This window comes from Podarcis bocagei (genome assembly GCF_964188305.1).
Source record: "Podarcis bocagei genome assembly, chromosome: 4".
Classification (NCBI taxonomy): Eukaryota; Metazoa; Chordata; class Lepidosauria; order Squamata; family Lacertidae; genus Podarcis; species Podarcis bocagei.
The window spans coordinates 98,360,253-98,382,282 of record NC_138128.1 but is presented as its reverse complement, the minus strand read 5'-3'; the positions used below and the strand labels follow the sequence as shown (position 1 = coordinate 98,382,282).

General features: G+C 42.4%; 1 protein-coding gene across 6 annotated transcripts in view; it reads right to left on the bottom strand.

The window, feature by feature from the left end:
* The window catches only part of PCLO (piccolo presynaptic cytomatrix protein), a 239,349-nt gene that overhangs the window by 73,722 nt on the left and 143,597 nt on the right, over positions 1-22,030 (bottom strand). For 5 of the 6 annotated variants that reach the window (XM_081191441.1, XM_081191442.1, XM_081191443.1 and 2 more), the window contains exons 7-8: positions 15,765-17,967; positions 11,040-11,176 (exon numbers count right to left, since the gene is read on the bottom strand). In XM_081191441.1, coding sequence (XP_081047567.1) covers positions 11,040-11,176; positions 15,765-17,967 — 2,340 coding nt within the window. Of the gene's footprint in view, positions 1-11,039; positions 11,206-15,764; positions 17,968-22,030 lie in introns of all 6 variants that reach the window. The other variant, XR_014007552.1, reaches the window with a different exon arrangement.

Below are 22,030 nucleotides of genomic sequence, written 5' to 3'. Positions count from 1 at the left end.
AAATATTTCAGAAAAACTGGGCACTTTTTATTCTTTGTTGGTCTTTTCATCATACAAGGAAATCAATGTTGAGGGGTCTTTTAAGCATGATGTAACATATGAATTGAACTGGATGTGGTTTTGTTATAAATTATATATATAGGACCTATAAATGGTAATTTATAGCCTCATTTATTTTGACACAGTCATCCCATTTTAAACAGATGGCTAGAACATATATACTTGTGCACTGACATGTCTTTTTTGGAGAATGCATAGCCAAAGAAAGAATAAGCACTTGCCTTACAGTGCAATCATATGTATGTCTACTCAGAAGTAAGCTCACTGGGTTTTTCTCCCAAGTAAGAATTGCTGCCTCGGCCTATTATATTTTTATTACTTCCACCTGCAGTGTTTTACAATCAGTATAAATCCTTGTGATAAACAGCCTTATAAACATAGACTTTAGAGTTTACTGGTACCCAGAGATCAGTAATATCCTTTTTTTATTGCTTGTAGGAAACTGTGCTTAAACTGTGGTTGGCATTATGAAGTCAACCTATACAGTAGCATACTTCTAAGGAGAGGGGTGAGGGTGGAGGTGGAGAAGAGATGTTGGCTTTCTGTGTTATTCCTCTGCCCAGAAACAGAATATAGGAAAACGTGACACAAAAATATGTAGCACTGCAAATAACAAAACAAAAAGAGACTATGCAACCCCCAGTTTCCCTCTGAGAATGTCATGTTCATTAACTTGTTTTAGGGGTTGCCCCCCCCCCAATGTTTTAAGGCATACGGAAGTCTTGCTGGAGCACTCTTATGTCTCCACAAAGAAAACGAGGCTACAAAATGTGAGCTATGTTCAAGATGCTGTTGGACTCCAATCTATATCCACCTCAACCAGCATGGCCAGTGGTCAGGAATGGTGTAGTCCAGCAAAATCTGGCAGACCACCCCTGCTATAAAAAGGAGGCAGGACTGGATGGTTTTAAGACAGCTGGGTTGCCAGCTTTTACAATAATAATAATAATAATAATAATAATAATAATAATAATAATAATAATTTATTATTTATACCCCGCCCATCTGGCTGGGCCTCCCCAGCCACTCTGGGCGGCTTCCATAAAAACAAAAAATACAATAAAATATCACACGTTAAAAACTTCCCTGAACAGGGCTGCCTTAAGATGTCTCCTGAATGTCAGGTAGTTGTTTATCGCTTTGACATCTGCTGGAATGGCGTTCCACAGGTCGGGCGCCACTACCGAGAAGGCCCTCTGCCTGGTTCCATGTAGCTTTGCTTCTCGCAATGAGGGAACCGCCAGAAGGCCCTCGGCGCTGGACCTCAGCGTCCGGGCAGAATGATGGGGGTGGAGACGCTCCTTCAGGTATACTGGACCGAGGCCGTTTAGGGCTTTAAAGGTCAGCACCAACACTTTGAATTGTGCTCGGAAAAGTACTGGGAGCCAATGCAGGTCTTTCAAGACCGGTGTTATATGGTCTCGGCGGCCGCTCCCAGTCACCAGTCTAGCTGCCGCATTCTGGATTAGTTGTAGTTTCCGAGTCACCTTCAAAGGTAGCCCCACGTAGAGCGCATTGCAGTAGTCCAAGCGGGAGATAACCAGAGCATACAAGAGGGCTCCTGCATCAGTAACTGCTTTGCACCTGCATGTAACAGCAGCGCAGGCTGAATTTCCTTCTGTCATGCAGCTATGTGTTTCTCTGCCCATGTAGAGTGCAGACTGAGAGGACAATATATGGCTCAGAGAACTATGAATGGTTATATCTGGGCTGAGGCTCTTGTAAAATGGGGTGGGGAACCTTTTTCAGCCCTAGGGAAGCATCCCATCAGGAGCATGTGCTAGAGGTGGGCCTGGACAAAGGTGTGTGGAGTAGTAGGTGCGATTCTTTCCTTTGTACAGTAGGCTCCACCTCCAGCTGTTTCCACAGGAAGAACTGTGAGGAGAGTGAGATTTTGCGCTGGAGAAAAGCCTGCAGCTGGCAGACCCCAAAGTCCTTTAAAACTATAATGAAAGGCTCAGAGCTACCATCACCAAAACTTTATTATTATTAAAATAAAAAAAATCCTTCCAGTAGCACCTTAAAGACCAACTAAGTTAGTTCTTGGTATGAGCTTTCGTGTGCATGCACACTTCTTCAGATACACTGAAACAGAAGTTGCCAGATCCTTCTATATAGTGAGAAGGTGGGGAGGGGTATTACTCAGAAGGGTGGTGGGAATGGGAGATTGGCAGATAGCTGAGATGAGCCTGTTGACGACTCTTAACGACTGTAATAGGTCTTACAGGAAAAGGCAAGGGGTGAGAAGGTGAGAAATGGCTAGTCATGTATAATGGGATAAGGTGGATTCTTATCCCATTATACATGACTAGCCATTATACATGACTAGCCACTGGATTCTTATCCCATTATACATGACTAGCCATTTCTCACCTTCTCACCCCTTGCCTTTTCCCGTAAGACCTATTACAGTCGTTAAGAGTCATCAACAGGCTCATCTCAGCTACCTGCCAATCTCCCATTTCCACCACCCTTCTGAGTAATACCCCTCCCCACCTTCTCACTATATAGAAGGATCTGGCAACTTCTGTTTCAGTGTATCTGAAGAAGTGTGCATGCACACGAAAGCTCATTCCAAGAACTAACTTAGTTGGTCTTTAAGGTGCTACTGGAAGGAATTTTTTTATTTTGACTATGGCAGACCAACACGGCTACCTATCTGTAACTTTATTATTATTGTTATTTATTAAATCTGTATACTGCCCTATACCCGCAGGTCTCAGTGTGGTCCACAAGATAAAATCAGAATATAAAACTTCTGTGTTGATCAGGGAAGTTTCATCAAGGCAGCGAACCTATGGGAGATCCTGCTGAAGAAGCTTCTTCACCTTCCACTTTCTTCTCTGGCTGGCTGATTTTAGAATTCAAATACCCTGTCTTGGTTCTTTTAGAAGGCCAGAGATGGATTGCCAGGAATTTGGGGGAGAGGTTAGGCTGCATGCCTGTCCCCACTTCTAATTCTTGGAGTAGCCAGGCTAGCTTCCTGGTGAGGTGACAGCCTAGGTCATGGGTAGGCAAACTAAGGCTCAGGGGCTGGATCCGGCCCAATCGCCTTCCAAATTCGACACAGATGGTCCAGGAATCAGCGTGTTTTTACATAAGTAGAATGTGTCCTTTTATTTAAAATGCATCTCAGGCCTATTTTTGGAGCATAGCAATCCGTTCATTTTCTCTCTCTTCAAAATATAGTCCACCCCCCCAAGGTCTGAGGGACAGCGGACTGGCCCCCTGCTGAAAACGTTTGCTGACCCCTGGCCTAGGTGATGAGCCATTGAGGGGAACAAAGGAAGGGGCTCTGTGGGAGAAGACAAATGGGTGCAACCCCTCCCTCAACTTGCAGGTACTTAAAAGGAAAGAGGCAGAGTTGAGAGCAGAGAGCGGAGCGATGCGAGCCAGAAGCAAAGCAGCAAGCTGGGCAGGGAGAGTCAGAGCAGTTAGATTTCTGTTGGAATCCAAGGCTGCAGCTCTAGGGCAAGCAAGGCCCTGCTATGAATCCCTCCCATAGATCATAAGGCACCACATTCTCTCCTGTCCTTTATTCAGAAGGAAACACGAACCCTGGATAAGCACCTGTAATCCATGGAATCTCAGACCTCTTGGAGATTGGGGAGGCATGCAATAGTATTATGCATGACACATGTAGAAATAGGACTCTGTGTGCTTGTCGGCAGAAGAGTTAACTGGTGGGGGTGACAACTTGTAATGTTGGGTGACCACATGGGCAGAGTAGGGTGAGGAAGATGATCAAGGGTCTGGAAACCAAGCCTTATGAAGAATGCTTAATGAGGAGACTGAGAGATTTGATAGCCATCTTCAAATATCTAAAGGGCTGTCACATGGAAGTCTGCTTTATCCTAATCTGGAGGGTAGGACTCAAATCAATGGCTTCTGATTCAACATCAGGAAGAACTTTATGACAGTAAGAGCTGTTTGACAGTGGAATGGTCTCCCTCGGTCAATGGTGGACTCTTCTTCCTTGGTGGTTTTTAGGCAGAGGTTGGAATAGCCATCTGCCATGGATGCTTTACTTGAGATTCCTGCATTGAAGGGGGTTGAATTCTTGGGGTCCCTTCCAACTCTACTATTCTATGATTCCATGACAAGTGGGTTTGAACGTTAAAATTCTGAGGAAAAACTAGATTAGCCTGTTCATCTATTTATACGAGAGGCAGATGCATTGGGGAATGCACCTTCGTCTGAGAAGGATCTAAATGAAGGGGCTTCCAGTTAAGGTGCTTCAATTTTTTTCTTCCCAAAGCATACCAGGGAAAAACCTTACCTGGCATGAAAATAAGAGGGCTGGGTGAGAAAAGTTGTGTTTGCTAAATCTGTTGTCAGGCTGTGGTCAGATGTGCAGGAGAAGGGCCAGTAACAAGAGTCTGCAACTTGAACTTCAGATTGGCACATCAGAAGCACAGTGAGGACTAGGAGGAGCAGCAACATTGCTGAAAGATGATGCAGCTGGGAGTGCTGGCAATTCCTCTCGGTACTGCCTGACCCTTAGAGGAGGTGTGCCAGGCTGTGTGCATGGAGCTGCCGCCATCTTCCCTAGCCCAGAATGCCTCTGGGCACCCAAGGCATTCTGGCTGAAGTAAGATGAGAGCAGACCCGGTGACTCAGTCCAGCCCTCCACTCAAGACTGATCCTTTTTTTAAATAGACAGGTACAAACATCTGATGCAATGGCCTCTGTTCTTCCCAACAGGATGCACAAAGCAACATTCCTGAGTAAGGCTGGAGGGCTGATGCAGAAATCGTTGCTCGCTTCTTCATGCCTCAGCCACTGGTCTCCTGCACAACCTCCCCATTCTATGTGGATTGCTGTGTGAGTGTGTTGGGATGCTTCTACACATTTTGTTAACTCATTTTTAAGGGAGCATCTACAAGAAGTTGCCGTCCAATTGTTATGTATCTTCCCTGTACTTCTTCCGTATGGAGAGCTCGCAAAAGTAAACAAATGGAGCAGCTGCCCACTATGCGCAGGTGTAGATGTGGTTTCAATGTGAACAATGGTGTTTCCGCCAATTGAGCCTCCTCCTTTGGACACATCTTCACGGTTTTCTTTCTGATTGCTAACATTTAGCAGTGTTTTGTAGGGTGGTGGTGGTGTTAAAAGTGATTTTTCATTCACACTGAAATGCGTACATTAAAAAACAACCACTAACTGTACAGTAGGCTTAATGAAAAAAGCATAAACAAGATGCTAAAATATCAAGCTTCAGTGCTTCATTACTCCGTTGTTCATTTGGTTTTGTTATGCATTCCCATTAGTGTGGACAAAAACAGTGGAATGTGTGTGCATGCATGCATCTATGCACACATCCAGCTATATCTGGAGTATGAAAAATAAGTTATCATTTTCCCAGGGAAAGCAGTAAAACCATGACTGGCTAATGCTAAAAACCTGCGGACTGGAGCACCCAAGATGTGCCTGAGCATAAAAGGTCCTGGGTCTGTTCTGAAAAGACTGTTGTCCCGACAGGAACTGATGATTATAGCCCATATTTTAGCCTGGCAGAACTCTGCTTGTGCTGTGTAGGGAATTAAGGTAAAGGGACCCCTGACCATTAGGTCCAGTCGTGGCCGACTCTGGGGTTGCGGTGCTCATCTTGCTTTATTGGCCGAGGGAGCCGGCGTACAGCTTCCGGGTCATGTGGCCAGCATGACTAAGCCGCTTCTGGAGAACCAGAGCAGCGCACGGAAACACCGTTTACCTTCCCGCCAGAGCGGTACCTCTTTATCTACTTGCACTTGACGTGCTTTCAAACTGCTAGGTTGGCAGGAGCAGGATCTGAGCAACGGGAGCTCACCCCGTCACAGGGATTCGAACCGCTGACCTTCTGATCGGCAAGTCCTAGGATCTGTGGTTTAATCCACAGCGCCACCCATGTCCCATGTGTAGGGAATTAGAGCATAGGAAATGGTTATATTCAAGTGTACAGGAAGTTTGAGGCAACTGCAGTTTTGGTTCATCTGCCCCATTTCTTTAGCTCCTAACGTAAGTTGCACTATCTTGTCCCCTCATCCCTCAAATGATCAGATGTCCCACTTCAGGAAATGCTAGGAATCAAAGTTAGATGAATTACAGGTCACCTCTGAATTTACTGCAGATTACGTTCAAACAGAAGTTGGATCTGTTAGATTAAACAGCTTCTGGGGAAAATATGTGAGAAAGCAAGAAGCCAGCTTTGCTGCTTCTTGGCTAGAGCTCCCCTGCCTGTCATTTTGGTGGCTCTGATGTCTGCTGAACTGCATATTTATTGTGACCTCCAAGCAAATCCGGGCTGGTGAGTGCTGTTGGCCAAATGGTTTTGAACAAATTTGTTTCTTTATAATGTGCTTGCACAGACCGAAAGAAATGGGGCCACGTACTGGATTTGAGATTTAAATGCTTAGTACATTAAAGAACTAAAGGGGGGGGGAGGAATCATTATTTTAAGGCTCAGACGGGAGTCATGAATACAAATTAAGCCAAATAATAGTCTTGTAAAGAACAGGAATGTCATGGACTTGATTTACATTTTCAAGGAAAGCAAACAATATGATTTGCCTAGGGCTTTACCACTTTAAACTGTAGGTGATGATTTGCTTTTCTGAATGCTCTCCAGTGTTTCTAACGAAACAAACAAAATGCTGCACCCGGATAGCACATCAGGAAGAAAGCTAGTCTGAAAACTTTCTCCTTGACATGCTAGCCTCCAATGTATGCAGGGTATGTTTTTTTTTTTTTTAAAAAAAATATGCAGCCCATTACCTGTGGTGGTCTGAAGGATAATTATATTACCGTATTTATCGCTCTATAAGACGCACCAGACCACAAGACGCAGCTAGTTTTTGGAGGAGGAAAACAAGGAAAAAAATATTCTGAATCTCAGAAGCCAGAACAGCAAGAGGGATCACTGCGCAGTGAAAGCAGCAATCCCTCTTGCTGTTCTGGCTTCTGGGATAGCTGCGCAGCCTGCATTCGCTCCATAAGACGCACACACATTTCCCCTTACTTTTTAGGAGGGAAAAAGTGAGTCTTATAGAGCAAAAAATACGGTATGTGGTTTCCCCCCCCCTGCAGGTTTGAATTGGGCCTGTGTTTTAATTTATTGTAGTCTGAGAACTGTATTTACACCATCCTATGGTAATAGAGGATAGTAGAGAACTGAGGCGAGAATGACCAAAAATGAAAAGAAAAAAGCATATACTTGGGAAGCTGATGTGAAAGCTTGGATGAAATGGAAAGCAATTCTTAAGTGAACAATCTTATAATTTTCTAGTATATTGCTAGAAAAAAAAGCATAATACCATGTTCTCAACTACCTTTCCCTCTGCAAAGCTCATGGGTGAGTTCCGATACAGGCACAGGTCCTTGGCATCCTGTTTCACTGCTTGGGGTGAAACAGGAATTGCTGCCCTGCTCTACTACTTCTCTTGGTGGCAGAGAAGTGGCACCAGCACCAACTTCCGGCAAGATCCCACAGATTTCCAGTGAAACCTCACAAGATCTCACTGAAAATTGGTGCCACCTGAGGTGCCAGTGGTGGCGGCGGCAGCTTCACCCCACCTAATGGCTGGGCTGGTTCCGCGTAAGCTAAACAGCACAATCCAGCCACAAGCATGCTCAGTAGCCACAGAACATGGAGTCAGTTGGGGCAAAGGAAGTGGTTATTGAAGAGGAGACCCAACAGCCTGGAGGCTTCAAAGCATTGCTGAAGCCCACTGAGAGTAGGAATGGGCAAATCTGTCCATTTCCGTTCCTGTCAGTTCCTTGTTTTCCTGCTCAGTTTTCCATGTTTCCATATAAATGCTTTTTTTTAAAAAAAAAAGAAGTCATGAAAATTCACCAGCATTGTAGCGCAATTCCCCCGCCCCATGTATACATTTCTGCATGTGATTTAGCTTAATACTTGTTTTTGCAAAGCAGTTTTCTGTAATATAATGCATTCTTAATGCTATTTTAGTAACTTATGCATTTCTATGCACACTTTATCTCAGTATATGCATTTTTGTTCACATTACTTAGCTGGATAACTGCATTGCAAAATATTGGGAAGTAGGAAGCTCAAAGGATGGCTGTGTAATAATAATAATAATAATAATAATAATAATAATAATAATAATAATAATAATAATAATATATTTCTTATACCCTGCCCATCTGACAGGGCTGCCCCAGTCATTCTGGGAGGCTTCCAACAAAACCCCTCACAGAGCTACAATTTTGGAAAGTTTGGATTACGTAGGTTCACTTTTATATGCGAACTGATTTTAATTTTTCCACCAGTGTTAGCTGAGACAAATAAAAAAGCACAGAAGAGGTAAGGAGGAGACTGGAAAGCGGGCAGTTACACTTCAGTGTCTCATCCTCTATTTTTTCTCTCAGATGGAAATGGAGAAAGAGGCACACAGATATAAACAAAGCAGATGACATAATTTAGTTGATACAAATTCCAAAGAAAATGGAATTTGTTGTTCTCATACTGCATTGTCCTCTGCAGGGGGTTTGGCCAGAACAGACTTGCTTATAGGTAAAATAAAGGTAAAGGACCCCTGGACGGTTACGTCCAGTCAAAGATGACTATGGGGTGCAGCGCTCATCTCGCTTTCAGGCAGAGGGAGCTGGTGTTTGTTCACAGACAGCTTTCCGGGTCATGTGGCCAACATGACCAAACCGCTTCTGGTGCAACGGAACATCATGACGGAAACCAGAGCGCACGGAAATGCCATTTACCTTCCCGCCACAGTGGTACCTATTTATTTACTTGCACTGGTGTGCTTTCGAACTGCTAGGTTGGCAAGAGTTGGGACAGAGCAACGGGAGCCCACCCTGTTGCGGGGATTCGAACTGCCGATCTTCTGATCAGCAAGCCCAAGAGACTCAGTGGTTTAGACCACAGCACCATCCGCTTATAACAGAACTTAAAACAGAACTTGAGCATGGATTACTGAAGTCAAGCTCTTAGTGGTTTATAATGATGTTTTGAAGTGTCAAGAGAAACCCTTATTATAGGTTTGGGATTGGTTTGGCCTGAAGCTGACAGAATAGTAGACAAGATGCCTGCAGTCTGATGATACACTATTATTCCCTATTGCTGACAGGGAGCTCTGCTTAGGGAGAGTAGTTGACGAGCCCTGCAGTGCAGTCCATGATGAATATTGTAGGTGAGACACGGGGTTTGGATTCCCAGTCAAAAATTCCATCTGCACCTCAGCTGGCAGCAAAAGTCTATCTACTTAAGTGGTCTCCTCAGAGCACCTTTGGGCCAAATCAGTTGCACACAGAAGCTTCTCACTTCACTGGGTTGCATGCAGTCTAAGTTAGTACAATTCTACAAGTTAGAACTGAGATTTGTTTCTTTGACATTGCATTTTTCCAGCTCCCACAAGGCTTTGTCTCTTGCTCTCTCACACACAGTGTATATTGTGGGTACTCTTTTGTACTCATATAACAAATATTTGTCCAGGACAGAATTCTATCCTATTTATTCTATCCTCATTGTGCAAACAGTCATTCATAAAATGATGAAAAGTAGGAGCCCATCTATGTTTACTCAAACGTATATTATATTAAATTTAGAATGTGTATAGGGTTGCAGCCCACTTTCCTGTCTCTTCAATCAATTTGATATGAGGTTGCTATGGCAAATACTGAGACTCTTTACTCCCTCTCATGGGAGATAATTGCCTAACTGACCCTAGAACAGCTGATTTATTTCATTGGCTCCCATCTGAAGGGTACAGACTGCAAGTGCACAATACAATTTACCTGGAATTGTGAGTCACAGCATTCCACTACACAGTAGCTGTAGCTACAGGTCATGACAATGTGTAAAAACCACTGCCCTCAAAACAGATTGTTTTTTAATTCCCAGCCATTGTTTTTCCATTCCAGCCAAATGTAATCTGCAAATGTATCTCATATGCTTCGTGATTATAAACCTGTGTCATGGATAGTGTGTTAGGGTGTGAAACCTAAGTCGCTGGCAAGTTAGCAATGTCATGTGACTTTAAGTAGTCAAGCTCGTTAAGTTGTTAAGTTGTTAAGTTGCTCAGTATATAAAGAGTGTTTGTTTTCTCTGTGTGTGGGGCGTGAAGCAAAAATGTCCGAAAGCTCCGGAGGTGTTTCTGTTATCTTTCTGCAATAAACCTGTCTTTGGAAAGACAGGCTTCCCTGTGTCGTTATTTCTTTGCTGCTGAGACTCTGAAGCCTTGTACTGCAACAAGAATCTCTGCACTGGACTTAATTAATGCTCTGCAAAGAGAGCTGTTGCTGGTGGCGCAGCGGAAGCGTTTACTGGACCAGTACAAACTCTCTTATAGTGGTCCTATATTGCAAGACATACAAACCACACATAGGATGCATTTATGTAATGTGTTATTTAGATATGAGAAAAGCCCGCAGGAGTTGGTCCGTATCTGCAAAGCAGACTGGATCCCTAATGAGTCTGTGAACTCTTGAACCCCCAAGAGATGCAATGTGGAATCACAGCTGATCTAAGATACATAATTCTATCAACATAATCCCTTGCAGTGCCAAAGGATGCTGGAAACAATTCTCAGATCCCCTATGAGTATTGAAAAGGCTGTCCTAACACATGCTTCTAAGGTCACATTGCTGCTTCATTGGTACCCCTAAAAATACTTCCATCCCAGGTAGCACTGAACGAAAAGGTGTGTGGGTGAGGTTTCATGACTATTTTCACCGGACGAGGGAATGTGGTGACGAAGCACTGAGCTTAGGGACATACCATGCAGTTAAACTGTATCTCCCCATGTATGTCCCGAAGTTCTCAATTTTCAAAGAATTGGGGCTGCACATAACAATATTTGCCTTTGTCTTTACAATGAGCACTGGTATTCTAGAGTAAGGGTGGAATTTTCTTAAACCTCATTTTGACAAATTGAGTGGCCTGTCTACTGTAAGCTATGAGAGATGGTATGACTCATGAATCTTCTTAAAAACATCAATGCTTAAAAACATAGCCTCCTTACTTGGTCTTGATGCTGACTTGGTGGCCTCGAGTGAGCTAGCTTGTCTGGTAGTCTTCTGTCAAAACCATGTCCGTTCTCCAAACGAGACTCCCGGGGCTTGTCGAACCAATCCGTTTCTTCCCGGCGCAGGTGGTAGGCTTTGAAAACCAAGGACACGTCATAGGTTCTGAGCCAGAGATGTGAGAAGAGCAATAGTCTGGTGTGCGCAGTCAACATGCATATAGCAGTTAATAATTGGCCATGCATTTTAAAGCAAAAGTAGCAGGCAAGAGTGGAAGCAGACAAACTCAGGTTAGTAGAAAGTGACAGAGAAGACCCAGCCTTGTTGACTGCGGAGCCTTTGCAGATATGTCAGAATGCCATAACAATTTATCTGGGCTTGTTTGGTTCCTGAAATACTCCATTGGAATATGTTTCTGAGGTGTTTCCTCTTAGCAGGTAGTTTCATAAAACCCTTTGCACCACTCCTTATGGACTCTCAGTTCCATCACTGTCTCGCCTTATATATTTTATTTATTTATTTATTTATAAAAGTGTTTATAAACCACCAACTCATTAAAAATATCATGGTACTATACAATAAAACATGTAAAATACAGAACAAGTGACCAACACTGAATCAAATTAATTCTGTCAATCAAGTGTTTGGCTGCATGAGAAATAAGGGTGTGCACAGAATCATTCTTGGTAGACTTTTCCCAGTTCTGAATTGCTCTCCATCTTCACGTCCACAAAAATCTGAGTCTGGATATTTGCCAGAAGAGATGCAAGACTCTTTAAAGCAGGTTAGTAGCAGGTAGGTTCTTATCTCAGCAGACGTTTTAAGTCACTTCAGATTTTATATTTAGTTTTGAACTGATTTGGTCTATATTGCACTTGTTAATAATTGTATACCAATTAGATACACTTGTAATTAAGCAGTATATAAATGGTGTGAACTCTTGTGTGAAATTAGAGAGAGAAATCTCCTGTGTGACAATTACACTATTTGCTATAAACACCTCAAATTCGTTGATGAAATCTCTTGAACTGCATCGTTTCATACTTACTAAGAACAAAAATGGAGAATTTATCATAGGCGGCATCTGTAGAAGACAGACTTAGCATTCAATTTGTCGTCATATCTCCTAAACCAGGATGAACTTAAAACTTTTGAATAAGGGATTATCCTTTGTATGAACTCCAGGGTATAATGCCCTAAATACTAGGATTGAACTTTTCAAACTCACTAGACTACAGTACTAACGTTACTCACAATACAACCCTAACATTACTACTTTTGAAATAGTGGTGTTACAGGATATGAAAAAGGCAGAACAAAGATCTTCTAAGAGATGGCACAATTTATCCCATGGTTTTTGGTGGCTGATGCTTACTAGCTATGGAGCATACCTCATCTGAGGACTTTGGTGAAATGATTTCAAAGTTAGAATGCAGGGGTAAATGAGGAATTGTGGCAGCAGCTGGCAAGTAGCAGCCTTGGAGGCACCAAACAATGCCTTATCTTTGCTTTTTTGTGGAACTGATGCTGCTTTAAGGACTGGCACTATCTCTGTCTTGGGTGCTTGCCTGATACTCATTGCTCCTGTATTTTTGTAAAGATAAAATCAAATGCAACACCCTTAGTCACTGGTACTCTCTCCTCATATGTGAACTGACTCTACAAAAGTTGGCCTTTGAAAGTTTAGGAGGTGCAATAGTAAGAATGCAGAGGCTTCTCAACCAGCAGTTTTGCATGTTGCATTTTAGGTATTTTCCAAATGCCTTTGTTTTCTGTGAATGTGCATGAACCCATAAATTCTAATCTGCTTAAATACATTTTTTAACTAGAAGATCACACTGGTTAAATGCAATGACACATTCTTAAAATGTTCGTTTAGGGAATTGCATCTCCTTTCTTAACAACTTTCAGAATCTATGGTTCATGTCATATAGCTGTCTCCAGACATAGCAACACAGTAATTTAAAGTATATTCATGCATATAAAGAAACGTGGTTTTTTTGCTTGATCATAGTGAACAGTATGATCCGTATAACATTACTTGAACTGAAAGAATTTATGGGCTACTTTTTGCTAATAACGCTTTCACATAATGAATTTGATATTACCATTTCATGATTCCTGGAGTTCTGGTGCTGCTCCTAATATAGCATGGATACAGTTTCCACTTCCTGCTATGGAGTTAACCCATAAACCCCAGCCATAGATATAAAGCAGAGTTGCAGTTTTCATACAAAACAAGCAATGGTGTCAATGATGTGGATGCAAATGTTTGTTGTTTCATGAAAAGGATTGCTGGAGCAAAGATGACTTAAAATTCCAGTGGGCTCTACATGCTAGCATATTTGACAACTGTGAAACAAGAAGAATGGTCAAAGGGCCATGTTTCATTTCAGAAAAAAGTGTTATGTGTATGCCATGTAGGTGTTATGCTTCTTTATAACCTTATAGAGAGAGAGCATGTATTTATGAGTTACAGAATATGAAAACCTAGGATATTTTGGTGAGAGTGGCTAGTGTAATTTTTTTTTGTTTTGAGGGGTGGGGTTACAAAAATAGATTCAATTCCTCTTTTACTCCAGTCAGTCTGTTCATCTCATTCCTTTTGTTTTCTCTGGGCTGCTAGCAGTTATTACTCCCTTTATGAAGAAAAAATGATTTAAAGGCTTGAAGAACTCAGGAATGAAAAGAAAAGTGGAATGTTCAATGGAGCATACTGAGACCTTAGACAAACTTTGGATCTTAAGATGAATAGGCATGGTTCCAGCAGGGCATGTAAAATGATACATAGCCTCCCTCCACTCCCTTAATGGAAGTTTTAGACAACTTTTAAAGTAAGAACGTATAAGCTTTAAGTAACCACAAAAAGTAGAAACCAAAACAAAATGTAAACATGTATCGGATCCAGAGCAAATTAAAACATGCTCCGAAACACGCTCTACTCAAAAGTAAGTATCCACTGAATACAATGGGACTTACTCCCAGGTCAGTGAATATTGGACTGTAGTGTAAACCAAATTTAGGTACCCTTGAAATCGGTGCAAAAGCATACGTCATGGCTAACTTAGGTACTGTTGATCTCAATGGCATTTAAATGCAACTAACTTTCTCTGGATCCAACCTCCTGTTTTATACTTCGGTGAGATGGGGCAAATTCCAGGACATTCGGAGGGGAAAAGCTTTATATCAAATATTCACATCTATTATGATTCTATTTTCAGAGTGAACTGAAGGAAGGAAGTAATGGTACTGAAGTAGATAAGAAAGTGTGAGGGGAGTAACTTCAGCAAGTATGTCTTCCAAGGTAATCACGGCTATTAGCAAACACAACAGGGCATGCAGTGTATTTTTATTGGACAATATGCACAAAAACTCAACAGAGCACATACAAAGAAAACGTGTAAAATTCATTAACTTTCAAAACGTCTTTTGGAAATGGCTTCTGAAACAGTATTAAAACATGTTATAAACTTTACTCAATTCCAACCATGCTGATACACAACTTACAGTTTAATATTTAACATCAGCATAACATTTTTCTTTGCTTTTTAAAAAGTAACATTTAGTATTTCTTTTTCGTTTTCTTTTTTTATAGAAAAAACACCTTTGTGTGCATCTGTGTGAGATAGGCTTGTGCAGTTGCCTGTAGACTTCCCAACCCACCACGTACTTGAACATTTACTTGGGACTTTTTATTATTTTCTTTTAAGAAGTGGTTTCCCTACTTAGGTTTTCCTGTCCCATCCTACCTGCCTCCTCCTCTCAGACTCATCCCAATACTTGGAACAGCATATGTAATAACCACACATGAATAGAATCACTTAAAAAACATGCTTATATGTCTGAGGTACAGGTTATAGTTTATATAGGGTCATTTATACATATGGATAGCATTGAAGTTATCTGTGAAAGTTTAATGAGAAAAGTTTACTGGGGAAGCTTATTGACCCTGACATCTGAACAATATCATATCATCATACTTTTAATTTACAAAAATCCATACATAACAGCATACACTTTACGAAGATGCAATTATAAAGGCGCAGTAACGAAGTCTCTAAAAATACAATACCCCATCATAACAATATTGCTTCTACCCATGATTCCATCGGGGATTAAAACAATGATTTGAAATATATAAGGGAATTACTTTCATAAAGGATTTTGTTTGTAAACTGTGCTCTATGGCTCTTGGAAATTTTTGGATTGCTGAAGATTTGCAGCAAGCTTATTGCACAGAAGATCTTTTCACATTAACAAAAGGATGGGTCACAGTTTTATGAAGACTATATTTATTTTGGGTGGTATTTTCAGCCTCTCTTGATTTTAGCAGAAGCTTATTCCACTAAACACAATGGAAGAAGACAAACCAATCCTGAATTATTGCTTCTGAAAATCCCAGCCAAAATACATATAACAAAAGTGGAGTGCAAAAAAATGCACACGCAAACTAAAAGAAAAAATAAATACAACTGGAACATGCAAGTCTATCCATGTACCCATCCAGAATCTGAGCACAGAGTTAAATCAGCCGACCAAATGAAAAGAATATCTATCTATATACACACACATACGTACATATATATATATACACACGCACAGAAAAAGAATGCCAAAAAGAAAAGAAGAAGAATTAGTCCCCGAAAGATTATGAAATCAGACACATGCATAGAAATGAGGATTTGTGTTGTGGGAGCGATAAAGCAGTCTGAAGTCTAGTTTACCTTCACTGTCTGACATGGCGTGCTGGAAGTCGTCCATGATGAAGGCTATATCCCGGTCATAGCCTCGAGCTCGTGATTCTTCCCTCATATGCTGCTGGACTTCGGGCAATGAATGGCTTGATCCAAACTGGTCCCTAGTGTCTGCGGATATAGGTGGCAATGGCCCGGCTGCTGCTCTTGCCATTCCCATTGGCTGACCCACAGGACTTAAGGGACTCTCTTCTTCTGAATTCTGCGCTACTATTGGGATTCGGCCCCTGCTCTGACTTATGGGTAGACTCGTGGGTTTAGTTCTTCCAGAGGGGGCTGCGTGACTGAAGGAAACGTCTAGTGGTTCAGCCTCTTGGGCCTTCAGTCTTAAAGATGAGCTTGAAGAATCTCTTTTTAGCGATAAATCAAGCCCATAGACGGATGACGGTCGGGAAGAAGGCCTGGATCTGCTGCCACTGCTGTAAGATTTGTCAGAATCATCATGTAGTGTGGATCTCATTGTTGTACTCAGTGCAGCCCCAAGGCTTGTGCCAAGAGAATGTGAGAGAGTTGGCCCCATATACTTCTGCTGGTCTGTGATATTTTTTCGAAGGCCAAACGTTATGTCATCTTGGAGGAGCCTTGCTCTGGAAGAAATGCCGCCAAGAGATGATGTGCTTGAAGTCAAGTAGGTTGAATAATCAAGCTCCAGGTCCTTGCTTTCCTGAATGGGTGAAAATTTAGATAATTTGGGATCAATCAAGGCCTTCTTATGCTTTGACTGCTTCTGGTAAAGAAGGGCGGCTGGAAGCTGTTTGGCAGCTTGCTTCTCCAAGGTAAGCCTGCTTATGCTATATTTCTCAGATTTGGGGAAATGTCTGTAGCTAGTATCTGCATGGTAATACTGTGAAAGGCCTGCCAGGTGATCCAGGCTTTCAGCTCCCCTTCGGAACTCCTGCTTGATCTGATGCTTCAGCAGCTTCACTTCATAAGGGTCTTCCATGGGATCATCATCAGTCTTCATGTAGCTGTGCAACCGAGAAGAAGTCTGCAGCGGTGCGAGGAAATCTGAGACTTCTTGCACTCTCCGCGCCTCAGTAGTTCGAAGCAGCCGGTCGGTTTTGGTCAGATCCTTCTCATGTAGACCATAAGCAGAGCTCAGAGCTGATGTCCCTTTAGTGAGGTCTCCAATATCATCAATCAGCACGTAATTACGTGGCGCATGGTGGTCAATATCTGCATAGAAGGAGTCGCCAGATATGCTCGAGATGGGACTACTGGCCATGCTGCTCCTCTCATCGAGCCCCATCCTTAAGTCCAAGGTACTGTATTTACTACCCAAATGGGACACGACATATGTGTTGTCAGAAGATGCAGGGGCTATCATGAGAGGCTGGTTGCGAATCACGTCATAGTTCGTTGTTATCTTAGGCTCCAGATATAACGAAGCCTGCCTTGTTTTCTGTGGGATCACCATTAGCTGCGAGGAAAGGTAGGAAGGCTGTGGGGTTGGTGGAGGCTGAGCCTGTGGCGTGAAGGACATGGTTGCCACAGTCTGGAATGCTGACTGGGTCTGGTAAGGAGAAACCTGCTGCTGATATAAAGGTTGCTGCTGCTGGTAATGAGATGGCTGGGAGTACTGAGTTGGTGCTTGAGTGGGAAGGGCAGGTGAAGAGTACTGATACTGAGTATAAGGACTCGTAGGAGTTGCAAACTGCGTTTCTGGTTGGGTTTGTGGGGGGATAAACTGGTCAAATTCTGTTTGGGGCGCAGTCCTTGGTCTTTCCAAGCCATGCTGAGATTCTATTCTCGTGGGCCTGGTGCTGCTAACCTCACTGTCAGACATATAGTCGCGTTCCTCTGCTACACCTTGAAGATAGGCACGCTCCCTCTTTTCTCGTTCTTTTAGCAATGCCTCTTTCCGCCGATTGATGCCCATCTCTAGATACCGAAGTTTTGCATCTATTTCTTTCTCTTCCTCATCTAACTCTGCTTGCTTTTTCCGAAGCTTGGCTGACTCTCTTTCTACCAGATCCAGTTCTCTGTCTATATCCTGGAGGATTTTAGCTCTGGCCATGGTATTGCTTCTACAGATCCTCCGGCGTGAAACTGATCCCACAGTAGTGAAGGCAGATTGTGTCCCTACGGCAACATCTTCTGGAGGTGGGTTGGGTAGAGTCCTCTTGACCTTCTTTTGGATTCCTGATGCTGATACACTTGAAGATCCTTTAGTCTGCAGCATAAGAAAAAACCACAGGATAATTATTTTAGATAAATGGACAAATATGGGCCAACTTGTGATCTTCCAAGCCAAAAACAACCCATCCAAATGTACTACTAGATGCTTGACTAAACTCATGTTTTGTGGTCCCAAAGAGGCTGCAAAGCAGGACTGTGTACAGTTCTAGCCACCCCATCTCAAAAAGAAAAGCACAGAGCTGGACAACGTGTAGAAAAGTACCAAGAAACTGTTGAAAAGGCTGGAGGGAGCACCTTCCCTAAAAGGAAAGCTTAAAGCACTTGGGGCTTCTTAGTTTGGAAAATATGATTAAAAGGACACACAACACAAATTTACTAAATGATGCCATTTGCAAAAAGTGAACGGAGACCATTTTTTCTCACTGTCATAACAACAGGAATCAGGGTCATCCATTAGATTCAGGACAGATAAAACCAAGTGCCGTATTTTTCGCTCTATAAGACGCACCAGACCATAAGACGCACCTAGTTTTTGAAGGAGGAAAGCAAGAAGAAAAAAAATTCTGAACCCCAGAAGCCAGAACAGCAAGAGGGATCTGGCTTCTGGGATAGCCTCTTGCTGTCCTGGCTCATGGGACAGCCGTGCGCAGCTTCTCCCGGGCAGCGGGATGAAGGCTCCCCCTGCCCGGAAGAGGCTGAGCGCAGCTAAGCCAGAAGCCAGGAAAGCAAGCGGGATCGCTGCGCTGTCCTGGCTTATGGGATAGCCGCGTGCAGCCTCTCCCGGGCAGGGGGAGGAAGGCTCCCCCAAGAACTGCACTCCCTTTAAAAAGCGCGCGGAGCGTTTGTGCGGCTCTTGGGGGCTTTTCCTTCTCCCTCCTCGGAAGAGAGCGCTCTTTAAAGGGAGCGCTGAGCAGAGCCTCCCACCTGCATTCGCTCCAGGAGACGCACACACATTTCCCCTTACTTTTTAGGAAGGGAAAAGTGCGTCTTATAGAACGAAAAATACGGTACTTCACCTAATACAAAATTCATGTATGGAATTCGCAGCCACAGGATATGATGTTCATCACAGTCTTAAGAGAAGACAAATCCATGGCAGATAGATCTATCCATGGTTATAAGCCATGGAACCTATACAGCTGAGTACCAGTAGCTGAGTGACAGAGGGGTATTGCCTTCTATGGAACTTTCTGGAGGCATATGCCTTGCCACAGTTAGGAGCACACTGTTGGGCTAGATATACCTTGTGCCAGGACTGCTCCTATGTAACAGCCAGTTTATGACCAAGTGAAGATGCCCAGGCGCCAGGATGACATCTCCACCATCTGGAGGTGCATGCCTGGGGATCCTTGGATCTTGACTGTTTACACACACTAATACCACATCCTGTAGAATTCCATCAGTTTTATTTTATCTGCACAATCCAGGGACCAAAAAGTCGCAGTGAAAAACGCCCCCCAAATGGTAACTAGTCATTCTGTTTTGGCGAGCCTAACCCTGGTTTAAGGAACCATTTGGCGCCTAGCTTATATTTCTTTCTAACACTGCTTGAATGCTCTCCCCAGGGAGGCCCACCTGGTGCCATCATTAGGTACAGGGCAAAAACTTTCCTCTATAACCAGGTCTTTGGCCTTTTAGATGTGGGTGGGGATGTCTTTAATGTATTCCTCTTGGCTTTCATGTATCTATGTGGGGTTTACTGTCCATCTGTTAGGTTGTAAGTCGCTTTGGGTTGCCCTGGGCAAGATACAGCAACTGATAAATCTAATAAATAAAGCAATAAAATAAATAAAATAGCTCAGAGCTGGTTCTGGGCTGGAGGGATATGCAGAGGTTTGCGTCCGTGTGTCCCAGGGGATTGGAGCTCTAACCTCCCGGCAGGTACAGACACAGATAAAGAGCTCAATGCTCCCGTCTATGTGCCTTTCCTGTTGGTGAGCCTTTGGGAAGTGGTGCCCAACAGTCTGAGCCTCCCTCCTAGGTATGCGAAGCAGTATAAATACCCCAAATGAAGCATTATTTAAATGGCGATGAGCTCTCTTATCTGGGTTAACCAAACTCTAACCCAATTAACTCAGCTGGCTTTGCATATTTTAAACAGTGTATTTAGTCCAATTAAGTATTGTTTTGAGTATTCCATGCTTATTTGGCATCAGCATGGATAATATACTTGCTTAATGATTCAATAATGATTTAACAATCTTCTGAAATTGGAGGGTGATTTTGTGCTACTTAAAACCCACCTTTGGAACTGCTTTGATTTCACCAGTCCAAATCAACATGTATTATTAATGGAAATACATACATTTAGGACCCCTTAACATATATTATTTGCAGTCCTGATAGAGAGCCAGAATGTTGGTTATTTTGTCTTTTCCAATTTGACAGAACTGTTGATGAGGTCAGGCATCTACCGAATTAGAGGAACCAGCCATGTGATAGGAAATGCTAACACGTCCAACTGCTTCTTTTTGTGTAACAGCAAAGCTTTAATATGGAACACAGAATAACTCCTAATGCATTTTGGGATCTTTCAAATTGAGTTACTGATTTGATTTTAGCCACCTGTCCAGTGACTTCCTATTTGTTGCTCTTCTACTGTTGGTCTAGATTTGAATCTGTTAAGGGACCCCTTTAATTAACTCTTACACCTTCCCTTTTTTCAAAATAGTAATAAAAGAAGCAGGTAAAAGAGGGACTCCTGTAATAAAAAAGGGAACTGACTACAGATGGGGAGCTTAGTGAAAAATTTTCAGCAGTGCCAGAAATAACTATGTCACCTTAGTGAAGAAACGCCTCCCATAGTTGGAAACCTTCAAACCCCAGGAGCTATGACCAGGGTCTTCTACCTCCTAGCCAGATTACACAAAGTGAGCAATTGAGGACACCCTATTTTATCCAGTATCATCTATGTGGATTCCATCCATGTATCCTATAAAGCTGGCATCCCAAGTTATATGACAACACAGGCTTCTTTTGAAAACTAAGTGTTGGTTCACATGTGTAATCCTTTTCAGTGGAGGCAGTTCACCTATTCAGTTTCCAGGGATCATGATAAATGAAGTAAGGAACATATGCAAATATATGCTCCTAAATTTGATCAGGAACCTCCTGGAAAATACCATTCTGTAACTCCCATGAATGTAACAGCAGCACTGTGTACTACAGTTCCACAGGAAGATGGACAATACATGCTGGATCAAATAGTAGAAGTAGTAGCAGCAGCAGCAGCAGTAATAATAATAATAATAATAATAATAATAATAATAATAATAATAATAATAATAATAATAATAATGTGATGCAATATTACAATAGAAGGCCAGAAACATTTGCTTTTTAAAACTTACGACCTTCCAGATGTTGCTGAACTGCAATTCCCGTAACCACTGACCCCTGGTCATGTTGGCTGGGGACTGGTGGGAGCTGGCAGTCTTTACAGCAATTAGGGGGCCACAGGTTAGTTACTGCTGATTTAAAAGTTCACCATTTAGGAGAAATATTGATTTGAAGCATGCCTATGAATGTGAAACCCTTTCACAAGCCCCCTTTCCCCAGATGGAAATCTACACCTGAACATTTTTCATTTTCTTTTTCTTTTTACTAGATCCACTACATGCTTATCAAAATATTGTTCAGTAGTTTTTCATTGTTTAGCTATCTTGTGTCACCGTAGATATTGTACATTTCAGTAGAAACTTGCCAACGAATGACTGAATTTTTACAAAACAATCAAGACTTGCTCTTGATTTTTTCCCCCATGTACAAGCACAAATTACCAACTGTCTATCAACTTATCCTAGAAAATGTTTTATTTCATGATATTATGCACTGTGAACAACAGACCCTTCTGGTGTCACCTGACTCACAATTTATTGCTCATTTCAGGCTATGAATACTGCAATAAATTAATAGGAATCAAGGGAAGATTTGAATAAATTTGCAGGCTACACTTAAAAACTTCATGGCCATTAGTATCTTCTGGTCATTCAGTAAACTGTGTGTTATTACACTCCTGTAGGGTTGTGGAAATATGAGCAATTTCATGGTCACAGGCAGTCACATACAAGCATACAATTTCACCTCTGCCCTGATCT